This window comes from Lolium rigidum, chromosome 1, assembly GCF_022539505.1.
Source record: "Lolium rigidum isolate FL_2022 chromosome 1, APGP_CSIRO_Lrig_0.1, whole genome shotgun sequence".
NCBI classification, from domain to species: Eukaryota; Viridiplantae; Streptophyta; class Magnoliopsida; order Poales; family Poaceae; genus Lolium; species Lolium rigidum.
This window is the reverse complement of record NC_061508.1, coordinates 145,087,810-145,103,304: the sequence shown is the minus strand read 5'-3', so window position 1 is coordinate 145,103,304 and position 15,495 is coordinate 145,087,810. Positions and strand designations below refer to the sequence as shown.

The following is a 15,495-nucleotide window of genomic DNA, read 5'->3' as shown; positions in this document are numbered from 1 at the left end:
GTCGTCCCAACAAGGCGTGATATTGCGATGGGAAATCCACGACTTCAAACTCCAGCCTTTCTATTCTATAATTTTCTCGGGTCCCAAACTGAACATCGAGATTGATCTTCCCCAACGGATAACTCGGCTTCTCTGGCGTGATACCATGGAAACGTGTGTCGGTTTGTTTCAGATTTGCTAGAGATATGTTCATCTTCCTTAGTGTATCTGCGTACATAAGGTTTAGACTGCTGGCTCCATCTATGAATACTCGAGATACGTCAAATCCTGCGATTACTGCTGGTAAGATAAGTGCTGACTGTCCTGGTCAAGGAACTTGCTGCGGGTGATCCGCTATTGTGAAGCCAATGTCCTGCCCTGACCAATTTAGGTACTCAATCGTTGATGGAGGCATCTTCTCTGCCATGAACACTTGCCGCGAGATTACTTTCTGAGCTCTATTGGACGGCCTACCCTTCTGAATCATCGAGACCGCACCATTGGAGTTGGGGTCAATGTATGAAGGTGGTTGTGGCGCTGCCGCTATTCTGAGCTGGTGCCGATTTTCGTCCGTAATTGCGGGAGGAGGTGGCAAGTGGATCTCACTCCTGGGCCCTTGAGGATTTCTATTTGTCGCTTGGGCATTGGCTTTCCCCGCAAACCTTAACATTGCTTGAAAATTTCGACGGTCCTTCCGCAAATGTCCCGACTGTCTTTTCTCGTTGTTGTCGAGATAAAAATGCATCTGACACGGCCCGTTCATCATGTCCTCAGGGGACACGAAAGGTCTCTGGAACCTTGGCCCATTATTTTGCCTATTATTTCGAGAATCATCTCTATTGTCGCCTCGCTGCTCGCTACTCCTTTGATAGTCATCTCTATTGCCTCCTCCAGCGCTTGCTCGAAACCCAGCCGAGATTTGACCAGGAGCGTCGTAACTCGAGTACTGCCGAGAAAATCGTCGCCTATTTTGGAAATTTCGATTGCGGTCCTCTTCAGGCGACCTGTGCCGTTTATTGTGAACAGCATCCTCTCCATCTGCCCACCTGTTTGCTATCTCCATCAATGCTGATACTTTTTTTGGGTTAGTTCTCCCCAAATCCTCGACAAAGTCTCCTCGTCGAATTCCTGCTACGAATGCATCTATCGCTCTCTCGTCAGATATGTTCTCTGCCGAGTTTTTAATGATGTTCCACCTTTGGATATACTTTCTCATTGACTCATCATGCTTTTGTCGACACGATCTCAACTCTTCTAACGACGCAGGTTTTTTGCAGGTAGATCGGAAGTTCTTGACGAACATATCCTCAAAACTTTCCCAGCTGTCGATGGAACCTGGGGGAAGCTTCTTTATCCAAGATCTTGCGGCTCCACTCAGATGTACTTGGATGCTCTGCATGGCTGTTGCTCTGGTTCCTCCTATCAGCTTCACCGTCTCGAGATAATCGACTAGCCAGTCCTCTGGCTCTTGCAGGCCGTCGAATTTTTTGAAATTGTTGGGTAATTTAAACCCTGAAGGAACTCGAGTTTTCCGGACCCTCCTTGTAAAGCACGGCAGCCCACACATATCCTCATCATCTATCTCTGGGGAGTGTCGATGTTCCCTTCTATTTTGTCGTGCTCTGTCCACCCGTGCTTGTGCTGCTGTGTCTCGTGCTCCACTTGTTCTCTCGGGACCTGGTGCTGCTGCAGCGGGTCGTGGACTATTTTGCCTTGCTGCCCCTTCAGGAGGCGGAGTTACGAATGCTGTCCCCATAACTCCGACTCCTGCCATGGCCATATTGTACAATGCTTCTCTTGGATCTCCGGGAGGTGGTCTATTTGCGAGGATAAAGGCTTGTGTCGCCATATACCCAGCTTCCGGTGTTTTGGGAATAATATTCCCCCTCGTGTCGATTGACATAAAAGACATGTCGAGGTTTTGAACTAAGTTTTCTCTCTCTGCTTCAGGTATATTTTGCAGACGAGATCTCGCTCTCCTTCGAGCTTCCCTGTGACTATCTCCCGAAGTTCCTGAATGTCGACTTAGCTCCGCTCTTCGCCTGCTTGATGCGGAGGCTGCTTCCTGCCTCCTATCCAACTCGATTTTCTGTTTCTCGAGCTCCCTCCTGATACGGGCAAGCCTATATTGGTACGCTTGTGACTCCTCAGGTGTTGCCGCAATAGTCATTGGTTCTGTACCATCGATAGCTCTTGCGACTCGATCCCATACGGCCTGCGGAAATTGCACCATCTCTCGTGTTCCTGTTCCGATATATGTTGTTCCCAAACCTCGCGCGAGATCTGCGGGATCGACATACGGATTTCCCGCATCATCGAAAGCCTCTGACGTCGCTGGTTCTGTCCGGCTTGTTCTCCAATTGCGTAGATCTGATGATATTTTGGATTCTGAACTTTGTCGGGTTTGGTGACACCATCATAGAGATTGGTGAAGACCTTTCCAACGGTGATGGATTTGTCGATGAAGTTGAAGCTGTCGGTGTCGCCCAAGTCATCGCTTATATAGGAGTCCGCAGATGACTCGAAGGACATGTCGTTGACGATCTTGACGAGTTTTTCGCTCGCCCTGGTGCTGATGAAGCGTGGCGATGAAATCTCCTAGTCGCCTGACTCGATTGATGATGCTGAGCTCGAAAAAATCGGGATCGACCGCCGATAATCCCGACGAGATCGGAATTTCGAGACGATACGCTCCTTCTTTCTCGACGCGGAAGTGGAACTTCCCGAACGTCATCTCCATGGGCTCCTCCAGATACGCATATGCATCCAAACGGGAGGGTGGGTGAGGTACAAAATCAACTAGACCAGTTTCGATCCGTTTACCTCTGTCCATTGCGTTGCTTGCAGTTGACGAAGTCGACGATTTTCAACGTGCCATCGAGATCAGATCCTTGACACCTCTAATTCCCACAGACGGCGCCAATTGACAAGGGATTAACTTATCAATGCCTACAGATTGTAGACTAGGGTTTCAGTCGGAAGTAGAGGGCAAGTAGATCTCGAAGGTTTCAGCCGAAAAGTGCTCGACGATATGAAAACTAGGGTTTTGTGAGACAATGAATCGATGCTTTCTTTGTCCCTCGACTCCCCTTTATATAGGAGGCGGAGCCGAGAGATTCGTAATACACAAGTTACAGAGTCCGGGAGGGTTTCCAACCCATCCCGCAAGATCACAAGTATTATTTCCTAATACAACTCTAGCTTTCCTTAATAGTAATTTGGGCTTCCGATTCTCCTTATCCTTCGAGTCGCGGGCCTTCAGTAAATCCTGGGTACCATCTTCGGCAGGCCCATTGGGGATGCCTATGTCACCTATGAAATATTCCTTCATATAAACTCAATGAAAACATTAGTCCATAGGGGTTGTCACTAATTATCAAAACCACACATAGGAGAAATATACCCTTACACTCACCTCCCGTGTTAACTCCACCATCACATGACATTGGTGTGACACTGGTGATGTAAGGTGCTTCACGCAGGAGTCCGTAAAGATGTCATGCCACGCTGGGCAGGCCACAACACGGTCAAGTCGCACTCGAACGTTTGCCCTGCCCTTCCTCTTATTGTCATATGTGTACGGTACCCCTGAAAAGCCAAGATCGGACAAGTTACGGTCATACAAAATATCGCGCAAAGCTTCCATTTGGTAAACTGATCTGGGTGTATTCGATAGATGCTCTTCTGGCCAAAGCACTTCATTAAAATCTCCAAGGACGAGCCAAGATAGATTAGATAGGGGTTTCAATTTCCTCACGGCATCCCACATATAGTGTCAATTTTCCACACGTGGTTCACCATAGATACAAGTAATACGCCATTGAGACGTATTTGGGGAATCTTGAACATACGCATCAATAAATCATTAACAGTTTGAACTTTTGCATTTATTTGGTGGTGCCAAAAGAGATCTAAACCACCACTAAGACCATCACTAACAAATCCTGCAAAACCTTTAAGACCTAACCTATAACGTAAGCGACACATCTTATTAATATGTTTCCTAATTTCACAAAGGAAAAATAAATGAGGACGCTAAACTTGTGTATTACGGGGACATGACCGGCTCCCCGATAGATTAACGATAGGCAACTCATTACTCCTAACGATACCACATATTTGGTCTCGTCAGTTGACCGGGAGGCATAGAACCGGTTATAGCCAACTTCTTGTTCCTTCTATAAACAATCTCCACATTGTGCGGTGCTGATTGTCCCTGTGCATCTCCTTGCACCCTTCCCATCTTTTGCATACCTCCATCTGTCGAGCCTCCCGTAGTCAAGGCTCAGGAAGAGGTCCGACCCTGCACTTCCTGTTCTTCCGCCATCCTCTTGCCTAGAACCATATCAGCAGGTAACAAAGAGACATCGCTGAAATAACCAAAGGATACTTGGAGGCTGGATAAGCCCTGGAGAGCTGAACCCTATTTTTTTTTTACGGAGATACGCCCCCATCAAGAACGATTTGTTTGTCATAAAACTAATTTTAAGCGGTGAAATATTCCATGACATGAAAAATCATACCAACAAATGGATACTTTAGGCTATTTGATAAAACGCCCCACTTTACTTTGCTATTTGCCCCAAACGTCATGTTTACTTTGGCATAGCTCAAATGCCCCGTTTTACTTTTGCCATTTGCTCAAAATCCCAGTCCAGAGCCATCCCTCAATTCTAGGGTTTCTGCCTACCCATGGAGTGAGGGCAGAGAGGAAGAGAGGGGCGCAGAGAGGGGCGCGGCGGTGAGGGGCTTCGTCACAGTGGCCAGCTGGTCGTCGCCTGGAGCCTGTCTTGTTCCTTCGGTTGAGAGAAAGAGAGCTACATGAAGAAAACCGTAGCTCTCGGTCGCTCCCGTGGGCGACGCGAGGGCTCCCGGCGGCGCCTGCCTCGTCCCTCCTCCTCTCCTCCCCCTCCCCTCGCCGCCGCCATAGGGCGTCACCGGGCAAAGCCCGTGCGGCACCGGCGCCGGCAGGGCCCTCTACCCTCTCGCGCGGTGGCCGTGGCGCGGGTCGTGGCGGCCAGTGAGGGCGTCGCGCTGGGAGGCGGGCGCGGCGGCACGGAGCTCCGACCTCGGCATGCTGACGGCGCATCCATGGCGCGCTCGTGGCGGTGCCGGCTCCCTGGAGCGGCTCCGGCGCGGGCGGCGCGAGCTCGAGCCCTAGCGGGCTGGTGAAGGTGATGGCGGCGCGAGTGGGTTCCGGTCCGGCGAGCAGCTCGGCCGGCAGCTACGGCGCCCGTCCGCTACGGCGTGGAGGGGTCCTGGGAAGAAGGTGTTGCGCGCTAGATCTGGCCGCCTCGAGTTCAGGCCGAGGCAGGAGCCCCGGGCCCCTTTCGAGCCCTTTTTCGCCCCAGATCCGTGAGCGCCGACAGCCATGGGGGCTGCTGGAGGCTGATCTGGCTATGTTCCCCTCCAGGTGGCGGCGGCGCAAGGTGCGGTGGTTGGCCGGCTCCTCGGTTGGAGTCCGGTGTCCTCACCTGCAGTGGTAGCAAGCTTGGCCGGCGGCGGTGGCCTGCCTGTGTTGGTGAGGGTGTTGGGACCGTGTTGGCTTACCTTCAGGCCAGGCAGGGGCCTGGTGCCATGAGAAGCCATCGTCTTTCGTCCCGCGATCTGGTGTTTCCGGCAGCCACGGGGGCTGTTGGTTTACCGATCATCGGGAGGTGCTCTCTCCAGTCAGGTTCGATGCTTCCAGGCAGGGGGTCCGGGGTACTCGGTGCGAAGGTCTACTCGTTCTCATCCTTTTCTTCGTTGTGCTCTGAGCTAGGACACCGGGGCGGCGGCCCTGGAAGGTGGGAGTCATGTTGGTTGGCGGGCGAGCCAATGACTCTAGTGTTGGCTGGTGACCATGGCCGTGAGGGCGGCGTGGTGGTCGGCGAGTCGAGTGTTGTGGGGTGTAGATGGCGGTGATGTTGCCAAAGGGAAACCTTTGCCCCTTGGGCCACGGCGGCGGCGTCCGCGGACGGCGTTCCCTTGTTGAAGGCGCCGTGAGGCCAATCTCCATTCCTCTACTTCGTCCGAGTGAAAACCGCGGTGGCGGCACTCCGGTGTCGTGCTCTTCTTGAAGACACCGTCTTGGAGCCCACAGCGGGAGGCTCACCGATGGTTGTGACGGAGGTGATTCTTCGGCGATCTTCGGCAAGGCTTGCTCCGTGCCCTCCCCTTGTCGAGCTTCCTTGGCGCTATTGTTCGGTTTGTGAGCAACGAGGGTTGGCCCCCGGTGGTGGTCGGCTTTCGGTGGCGTTTCTGCGACGGAGTAGTTCTGTTGAGGCGCGCGTGAAAATGGCTCACTCTCAAGTGAGCTCCGGCCGACACTGTAGACTCCAGCTCTAATCCGAGTCTCGTAGGCGCTTTGGCTGAGCTTGTTGGTCGCGCTTCCGGTTGTAGCTTCTTCGGTAGCTCGTGTGGGTGTGTGGTGTTGTTCTGTAAGTTGGGTTCAACACTTTGTATCATTCTCGCTGTTGGTGGCTTTGTTAATTCAAAGTTGGGCAATTGAGTGACTTTTATCTATAAAAAAAAAGAGCTACAGGCAGATATGTCACGGGCTTAGCTCTAGATATTTCCACTCAGGGGTAAAAAGGTAATAGCATACTAGAGATTAGATTAGATCAAACGAAGATTTTAGTAGTAAATCACTCTAATGGGGCCTTTGAGCAAATGGCAAGAGTAAAACGAGGCATTTGAGCTATGCCGAAGTAAACATGACGTTGGGACAAATGGCAGTAAAATGGAACATTTTATCAAATAGCCCGGATACTTTTGCTATCTTACGTAAATATTATTTTTCAGGAGGCAGGACAAGTATGAGTGGTTTTTGATTCTCACGTGAATCAATCGATACAAATCCAATTCCAAAACAAAGGCCAAGTTGTATATAGATCAAGTTTCAAGAAAAGAAGACACAGATTTTCCGGCCAAGCGTTGCTCAAATAGTACTTACTTATATGGCACTCTCTGAGCAGAGCAGTATGTTTCAATATTTGTACCTACTCCGATCATAATCCTTTTTTCAAAATAGCGTGTATGCGTGTATGGTATCTTGCTCTTACATATGACTAAAAAATATACCAGAAGAATAAGTGGAAATTTGTTTAAATCTAAACAGGAAAAATCGGCACCAGAAACATGCCTAGATTGATTCACAACCATGCAATCACTTTTTAGGAACAAACATCTAATTGAACCATAATGATTACTAATGCAAATTTGGATACAAAATGGCTAGCATGATGTCATATTTGTTTTATAGGTTTTCAGCAATGGCACGCAAGGTGCATACCCCAACCCCCCTCCTCTACCGAACCCCTCCCCAACCCTAACCGCCGTCGCCGCCGCCGGTAGCGCCGCTGGGGTAAAGACCCTCGGGGCGTGGCGGCGGCGGGGGCCTTTCCTCGCCGACGTGGGGGACGGCGGACGGGCTCTCCCCTCCTCGACGCACGCGGCGGCGAATGGCGCAGATGGTGATAGGCAGCGGCGGCTCTTGCGCTGCGGTCCCCCCCCCTCCCGTAGGCTTCTACCCGCACCACACCGGCAGGGCTGGTGGTGGGCGGCGGCCAGGCCCTCGGTCTGCGCCATGCCCTCTCCCCCCCCCCCCCCACCGCCTCTCGTCGGTGCGTGGAGGCGATCTCGGGTTTCTTCCGCGTCACGAGGGCGCCCGGGGCAGCAGCCTTGGGTTCGACGGAGGAGGTGGTTCTCTTCTTTGCCGGAGAGGGTCGGCCTGCGGTTGGTGGTGGTGGATCTTTTGATCCATCACCACGATCCGGCGGTGAGATGGGGGGGCATGGAAGCCGGCGATGGTGTCGCCGGTGGAGGGTTGGATTGGCTAGCCCGGGATGGTCGCCGACGTGGGGGTTCGACCTGTATATAGGCAGCGGTCCTAGGGCCTCTCTTGCGTGAAGAGGAGGACCTACCGGAGGCTTGGACTCGTGATCTGGCCGGTGGGTTGAGTTCCGGAAGGCTCCGCCGATGAATGTAAAAGTGCTTTGCCTGGAGTTTGCTGGATCAGAGGTATTCGGTCGTGCGCACCCATGCTTTTATTCCGACCGATTGGTTCTGGAGGGAGCGGCGCGAAGCTCTTTTTCTGTGTTGACATCAAGTGACTATGGATCCATGATGAAAGTCGGAAGAAGAGAATTTCATGAAGGCCGGAGGGGAGGACTAGCTAAGGGAGGTTCAAGTCTCCCCGCTGTTGAGAGAATTGCTTGGTGTTCCGGGCATCACAACAGCGGTATGAAAGTGAGGGCGACAACACAGGTGAAGTGCAGAGTTCTACCTTTCAGGGTGAAAACCCAAGGTCTGGCCTTAACTGGTTGTGCCTAGCAATGGCCTTGGTGGAGGCATTGTTTTGAGAGCGGGGACTATCTTCGGTGAAAACCTAAGATCTTTGATCGGGCGAAGATGGTGTTTGAGCACTATTCCCTTTATGGAGGCGTCGTTTTTTGGAGAGTCTGTAATTCAGGTGTTGTCTTGGCGGTGGATGTATTGCTGTTGTTAGGCCTGAGATACTGTAGCGGGACTTTTGTTTCTTAGTTTTCTTTTCCTTTTATTTTGGATGTGTGCATCCGTAGTGCCATTAGGGTGGTGCGTTGTTGCAGAGGCAGAGTGTATTTAGTATCTTCTTGATATTAATATATTCCCTTTATCGAAAAAAAAGCAATGGCACGCAACAGTGTGGCGGGAGGCAGAGGCTTGTGGGGTGTGATGTGTGAAAGCAACTTGAGGATCTTTCAGTGATCCCCATGCAGAGTATATTTGTGGCAACTCAATCGTAGGAGAAGCAAGTATATTTTGACAGACACGTTCTCCTGGATTATGTGATATTTCTAATCAATGTATATATGTCGTTGTGGTTAAGATTGTTGTTCCGTAGTGACGTGCGGTCTCTCTAACAAAGCACCTTTTATACAATGTATCTTCCGTTGCAATGTATGGGCAATTTTCCTGGTAAATGCCGACCTGTTCCTTCTACAAAAATGGGCATGTCGTCCCCTCAAAATGTGAAATAAAAAAGAACTGCAACATATATTTACTGTAAACATCTATTTGAGCACACTATGTTGGTCAAAGTAATTCATGGGCAATGGGTAGATACTAAGAAAAAAATTATGGTAGACAAATTTGTAATTTCACAGCCAATTCTCCAACTGATATGTATGGTTGAAACCAAGCATCAAACACCACGGCATGAAAGGCCTATTATCAGTTCTCACAATTAGTGGCAACCGAAATCATTTTCGGAATGACTGCTTGCTTGCAGAGCTTTATGCTATATTATGCATTTAAATTTCTGTCTGAATTTGACAGAATTATATTGGTGTTCAGTAACACTGTACATTTACAGATCTTAGCCTACTACACGGGATTCGACTCTAGGTGCTGATGATCCTCTTGTACATGTCTGAACAAGCTATATCAGTACATTGGCATATACGGGTAGGCTAATTTTGGAGAATCTACAGTAATTGGCAAAGGATGTTATTTCATCTACGTCTGCTGTTATTCTTCCGATGTGGAATGTATCCCTAGAGGATCTCAAATTCTCAATGGAATGCTGTTATTTTCAAATGAATGGGGATGCTATTTGAGTAGCCTTCTAGGCAGTAAAAATTGGTCGGCTCAAATCTGACCAAGACTGAGGAAGAGTTCTCCCTGTATATCATTATGTAATCTGAGGTTGATATGTGCAGGAGAGGGGCTTTACTTGCACGCAGTCTATCATAACCACGCTATCAGCTCCATTAATGACAGCTTATTCAGTGCTGGGAGGGCGTGTGCCAATATACTCAAAACCCACGACGAGGAATGCTAGGCCTTGAACAAAGAGGTAGATGTAGTATCCCTTCTTCGCATAAAGCACATCGTAGCAACCACATATGATTATGAAGATTCCAACAAAAATTTCTGAGCAGTTGTACCTGATAAAAACACTTATAGATCAGCATCTGACACTTAGAATTCGGTAGTAATGTAGTACTTCAGAAGTATACTAAATCATAGTGTTAGCTTTAAATTTTCTAGGAGTACACAATAAACTTTGCTTACTTGTCCCAGAATCTAATTCGCCACTTCTTGAGCTTAGGTACCAGGGGCGTTGTTAGGTCGACATCTATAATTTTTACAGCATCTAATCCATCGGTGGCTGACTTTGTCTTGTTGGCGTCTCCCAATTTCTCGGTGACTACCCACTCATTGACTCGTCCAGCGTCTAGAAGACCAGTTGTGGCTGCTTTTATCCGATGCAACGACATCACATTCTCAAAGAGGACCCAGAGGATCACCAGGTGAAATGAACTGAAAGAGGGACCTTCTGGTGTTAATTGAATATAATATCACTACTTTCATTCTGAAACTTCAATCATGGAATGGTTGTTACCTTGGTGATCCCAGGGCCTTGCAGATGGTGATAACAGTTGGAACATAGACCATACCCCAGAGAGGTATTTGAATCTCAGGGAAGAAAACGGACACCGGGATGGCAAAGCAATAATAGATGAAAGTTACTGTGTGAGCAGCAATCTTGCCAACAAAGAAGAAGTCATACAGCAGGTGGATTTTGCTCAAAAATGACACTTTCTACACAGAGAGAAAGAGAGTAACCACCTCAGTCAATAAGATGGTGCGATGCATTTGGCAAAGGTTTCCTTTAATAAAACACAAACCTTGTTCTCCAAAATCTCTACCATCATTTTCTTGAATAGGTTTGCCGGTCCGCATGACCATCTGTGCTGCTGAAATCGGTATGCCTTGAATGTGCTTGGCAGCTCACTCCTGACCTAACCACACACAAGCGAGTGTTATGTTGATCTTTAGATTTATTTTTTATGAGTTTGGTCATTTCTAACATGAAGTATAGGAGCATCCGCTTACTTTTACGTCACCGACATACACGAATTTCCAGCCCTGCAGTGTTGTGCGAACAGCCAGGTCCATGTCCTCCACAGTGGTCCGGTCTTTCCACCCCCCAGCATCGTCGATCGCCGAAATCCTCCAGACACCGGCGGTCCCTGCAAGATGGAAAATCACCAACAAAGTTACTCAGCGTGCTGTTTTGGATGCTTGAGCGATTTCCGACGAAACAGATTTTACCGTTGAAGCCGAAAAATGAGTATATTACAGAACCAGCCTCTTGCTCGAACTTGAAATGGTAGTCCAGTGACATTTCTTGGAATCTTGTCAGCAAACACTCGTCAGAATTAACTGCATGAACAGCAAAACAAGAGACTTAGATCCAATTAAGCCAGAACAGCATCTCTTTGCAAGTAGTTGTAGGTCAAGAACTTTGGCTCACAACAAGAGAGCACATATATACGTACTGACCGAATTTCCAGCGAGTCTGAACCAGGGCGATGTCCGGGTTGTGCACGAGGAACGGGACAGTCCTCAGGAGGAAGTCGGACTCTGGTTGGAAGTCGGCGTCGAACATGGCAATGTACTCGCATTCCTGCACGTAGCTGTGCTTCAGCCCTTCCTTGAGCGCGCCTGCTTTGTACCCCTTCCGGTTCCCTCTGACCTCGTACTTGATGTTCACGCCTTTGCCCTTCCATCTCCTGCACTCTATCTCCACCAAGTCCTGAAAACGAAACGGAAAAAAGAGGCAAATTTTTTCTCAGTTACAGGGTTCAGTTCATCAGTTTTACTTTGCGTTGTGTGCAGCTAGGTACTCTGCTATCCAAACATGTACGGCAGCAACATTCAAGCCTTCTGAGGTTATAATTTATATCTGCAACTATATGCTTGATTTTATGCAAAATTTACAGTGGTTATATTTTTATAAACCGTTCATCCACCCAGATCTGACGGTGCTAAATAGACGAAGGCAAACTGATGATACCCTAGGAAACCATAAGTGTGAGACTGATATCAAAATCATGTGGAACCTGTACCTCTAATATATTTTTCTGAGATAAAAAAACAATCTTTTGATCGGCCGAACAATCAGATAAGCATGCACGCATCTCAAAGTCACCCAAGTCTACGAGCCTTCTGTTTCCCCACTCCTCTCTCGCCTCTCTCTCTCTCTCTCTCTCTCGATGAACTCGTCCTCTCTTGATGTCCGTCTCTCTTCTCACTGGCGATCCCCGCATTGTTGTCGGGGCGGCACCATGGAGCCCGCCTGGGGAGACGGGGCTGCGACGGAGGGACGTGGGCGGCTAGAGGAGGAGCAACTAGTGGAGACGTGGCTGGAGAGGGGAGGAGCGGTGGCGGTGGCGATGTCCCGGTGCGGCTGTCGAGGCCGCCCAAGATTTGCGGAAATAAAAGAGCCTCCTTAAGCATCAACCGTACCTTAAGAGAACATAAATAAACTACATCCCCAAAACTGATAGCATACCCCAATATACACATGAAGCGCACAAAAGCAAAGAAAAATAAACAAAATGGTCCAGAATCAATCTGTTGACGCAGATCCGTACCACAGGATTCTCCGGGGCGGCGCAGCAGCATTTGATTGCTACCGCTGGCAGTTGCCACTTGCAGCTGCTTGGTGGGCATGGCATAGCACAGCGAACCCTCTCCGGATGGAGGAAGAAGAAACACGGATTCCTCGCACGGCCTCCTATAGGCTATAGATGCCGTGGACCTCGTGGCAAGTGGCGGCCGTAAATTCGGTACACGGCACGGGCAAAGAAGCTGGGTGTGCTTGCCGGATCTCGTGGGGAAGCTTGCACTTAGTGATTTGTTTTTGTTTGCGACATTTGTGCGTCGCAACTGCCGCGGTTACGCTAGGAAATAGATTAAGAAAACGATAACTTGGAGTTAGGATGTCAAACAGGAGCGATGGACCCCTGCCTGCAGACAAGGAGCAAGTGTGGTGGATCGAGAACGAGAACAAGCGATCACTGTACCTACCACTTGCAGTCGAAGATCCAACCCTGTGTCACGCTTCACCACGTTCCTTGTCTCACGTGCATATGTCTACACGACCATGTAATTCTAGCTATTTCCATCTCTGATATACTAGTGTATAGAAGAAAAAAAAAAGCAATTGGCAACATGTCCGTATCATGACCCGTGAGTCCACTGGTTGGGGCAAGCATGCATAATGGAGGAGGAGTACTAGGAATAGGAATATTGTTAGGACCCTAGAATTCTCTATCTACGTCCTAATAATGTTGTTTTAATGTGACCTACTCCCATGACCCCAGCATCATCACAAAAAATAGTAGTACTAGGGAAAAGCTATCCAGCCTTTGTGTTGGCACGAAAACAATCAGAAACGGAAAAGGCTGCGGCAGGTGTGCTCGAGCTATAGTGCGGATCAGCCTGAAAAACTTGTGGTCGACATCTGCTGCATCGATCGCTGGAAATTCATATACTGTAGGAAAAATAGAACATTGATCTGCATCGCATGCCACTAGCCACGATCTGCTGCACGACCGCGTCTACGGCGGCCGGCCGGCCGGCTTGCGTCGAGTGATGAGCGGGCGAGCGTTGTCGCCATGGTGGCCGGCAGACAAAAGTATGGCATGAGCGATTTGTGGGCGGAATTGAGGACTCTGATCTGATTTATAGTCCTCTATATATCTAATCCTGCCGCGATCAGCTGGATCGGTCGCGTCGCACGCACCACAGGCCAATGATAGTAAATTCAGCAGGGTTGGCGTTCCACTGACAGTAGTACATTATCCGTGTGGCAGATTGCCAGGTGAGTAGGTCGCGGTCCAACCTTTGGCAGAGCAAGGCTTGTCAAGACGCCCATTACTAAATAGTGACGGCCAGAATCAGATCGATCGGCCGGGGCGTTTTTGAGCCGGCAAGCAAGGCCGGAGTCAGACCACTCTCTCTCCCTTGGTTTTAGTAGGAGTGGTGCCAATAATTAAGGGCAGCGATCGGACACGAGCTAGCAGCTACCAGTACGACCAATCCATCCCATACTGGATTGCCAGTTTTGGCGTCGGGAGGGATGGGAGCAGACAATATGCACGCCGAGCGACAGGCCGGCCGGCGAATGCCAACATGGGAATTAGTCCGCGACCGGCGATTACTGTCGTCCGTCCGTGTGCCAGCTGCCGATGCCAACCAGGAAACGACGCACAATGCAGTAGGAAATTACGCATGTTATATACACTAGGAAAGTAGTGAATCGTACGACTATACGAAGAAACTGACGCGTCAATGATTAAATTCCATCTGTGTGCAAAAGCTGGACGCGAACATGCATGCATGCATGCCGGGAATTCACGCATGTGCGGGGATTGCTGAGCTACATGCGCGGGTCGGGGATGGAATGGGTTACCTTTACAACGGGGTCAGTGGAGTCGTCCAGCACCTGTATCACCAGCCGCTCCGACGGCCACTCCAGCGCACACGCCGCACCGATCGACAGCTTGTACACCTGCAGCAGTAATTGCCCATCCATCACGAACACAGAAAATCAGCACCGCGTGATCTTGCAGTAAACAAAACCCACCACGGCAGCACGACCGAGGTCAACCAAATCGATGAAGTCACCACAAATTCTTTAACCAAAACACTGCGAGCACTCACCTCCCTCTCGTTGTACATGGGGATCTGCACAAGCACCACCGGGAACGCCGCGCTCCCGCCGCCGAGAAGGGCCTCCTCGTCCTCGCCGACGCCGTCGACCGCGGCGCCGATCGACCGCCACCGGTACCGGCGCTCGGGCTTCATCCCGAAGGCTTTCACCGTGAAGTAGACGGCGGCGACGAACAGCTTCTCGAGAAAGATCATCACCGTCATGGCCAGCGATAGGAACACCAGCAGCCGGATCGCCGGCACCACCACGAACGCCCTGGCCTGCGCCCACACGTAAGCGCATTGCGCCGCCACGGCCGCCCAGTCCACCCGCACCGGAACATCCTCCCACAGCCTCGCCGCCAACTCCGCGCCGGTGCCGCGGGTCATGGCGTCCATCCCCGGCCGCGCGAGGCCGGATGACGGGTGGCTGGATCTAGGAGGACTAGGACCGGCCGGGTGCAAATGCTGATGCGACTAGCTAATCCAGGTAGGTACACTTGTGCGGGCGGGCTTATATAGATAGTGGATGGACATGGCAGGGGCATGCCGTCTTATTACTACTGATGGCTACTCCTCCATATCACCATATGGCTGCACCATGTCAGCGCATGTGTTTACTGAGCAGATGTTCTTGGCCTGGTTAAGTCTTCTGTTTTCTTCATCTCCCCTCACGATCCCAATTGGGATCTGAATTCTGGGTGCAGTGGTGGCTAGCTGGTCTTAACCGTATGTGCGTGATGATTCTGGGTTTTCTGATGGTGGTTGGTGAGATGTGAATTATGGACATGGAGCGGGATGAGCTGTGTTACTTGCGAGGGAGGCAGTAGTACACAGGTAGTGGCGAGGGTTTTAGCAGCCACTTGGTGCTCCATTATTGGCGTGCATATATGGATAAAGTAAAAGTGAAGGTGGACGCGAGGTGCAAGAAGCCAGATGAGAGATGACATGGCAATGGGCTGTATGTTCCAGCAACCCCAGGCCTTGTATGTAACCGGCAGCCATGTGGTCGGATCGGATCTCTCTGTTTGTTCACAGGCGTATGTCTTC

At 50.2% G+C, this 15,495-nt stretch overlaps 1 protein-coding gene across 1 annotated transcript; it reads right to left on the bottom strand.

Moving 5' to 3' along the window:
• Positions 1–9,615: 9,615 nt before the first annotated feature.
• LOC124652260 (probable glucomannan 4-beta-mannosyltransferase 11) lies at positions 9,616–14,844 on the bottom strand. The gene is made up of 9 exons (XM_047191283.1): positions 14,458–14,844; positions 14,207–14,305; positions 11,290–11,542; positions 11,059–11,169; positions 10,840–10,976; positions 10,632–10,745; positions 10,346–10,545; positions 10,015–10,263; positions 9,616–9,887 (listed from the first exon to the last, which is right to left on the bottom strand). Exons 1-9 carry the CDS (start codon positions 14,842–14,844, stop codon positions 9,722–9,724), a joined length of 1,716 nt encoding a protein of 571 aa, XP_047047239.1. The 3' UTR covers positions 9,616–9,721.
• Positions 14,845–15,495: the final 651 nt, after the last annotated feature.

What these genes read in the sequence shown, in the direction of transcription:
- LOC124652260 (XM_047191283.1), bottom strand. Translation starts at nt 14,844, where the DNA reads ATGGACGCCATGACCCGCGGCACCGGCGCGGAGTTGGCGGCGAGGCTG. An exon ending in TCAGACTCGCTGGAAATTCG is followed by an intron (nt 11,170 to 11,289) that starts GTCAGTACGTAT and finishes CTGTTCATGCAG; the next exon opens with TTAATTCTGACGAGTGTTTG. An exon ending in CTCATTTTTCGGCTTCAACG is followed by an intron (nt 10,977 to 11,058) that starts GTAAAATCTGTT and finishes TCCATCTTGCAG; the next exon opens with GGACCGCCGGTGTCTGGAGG.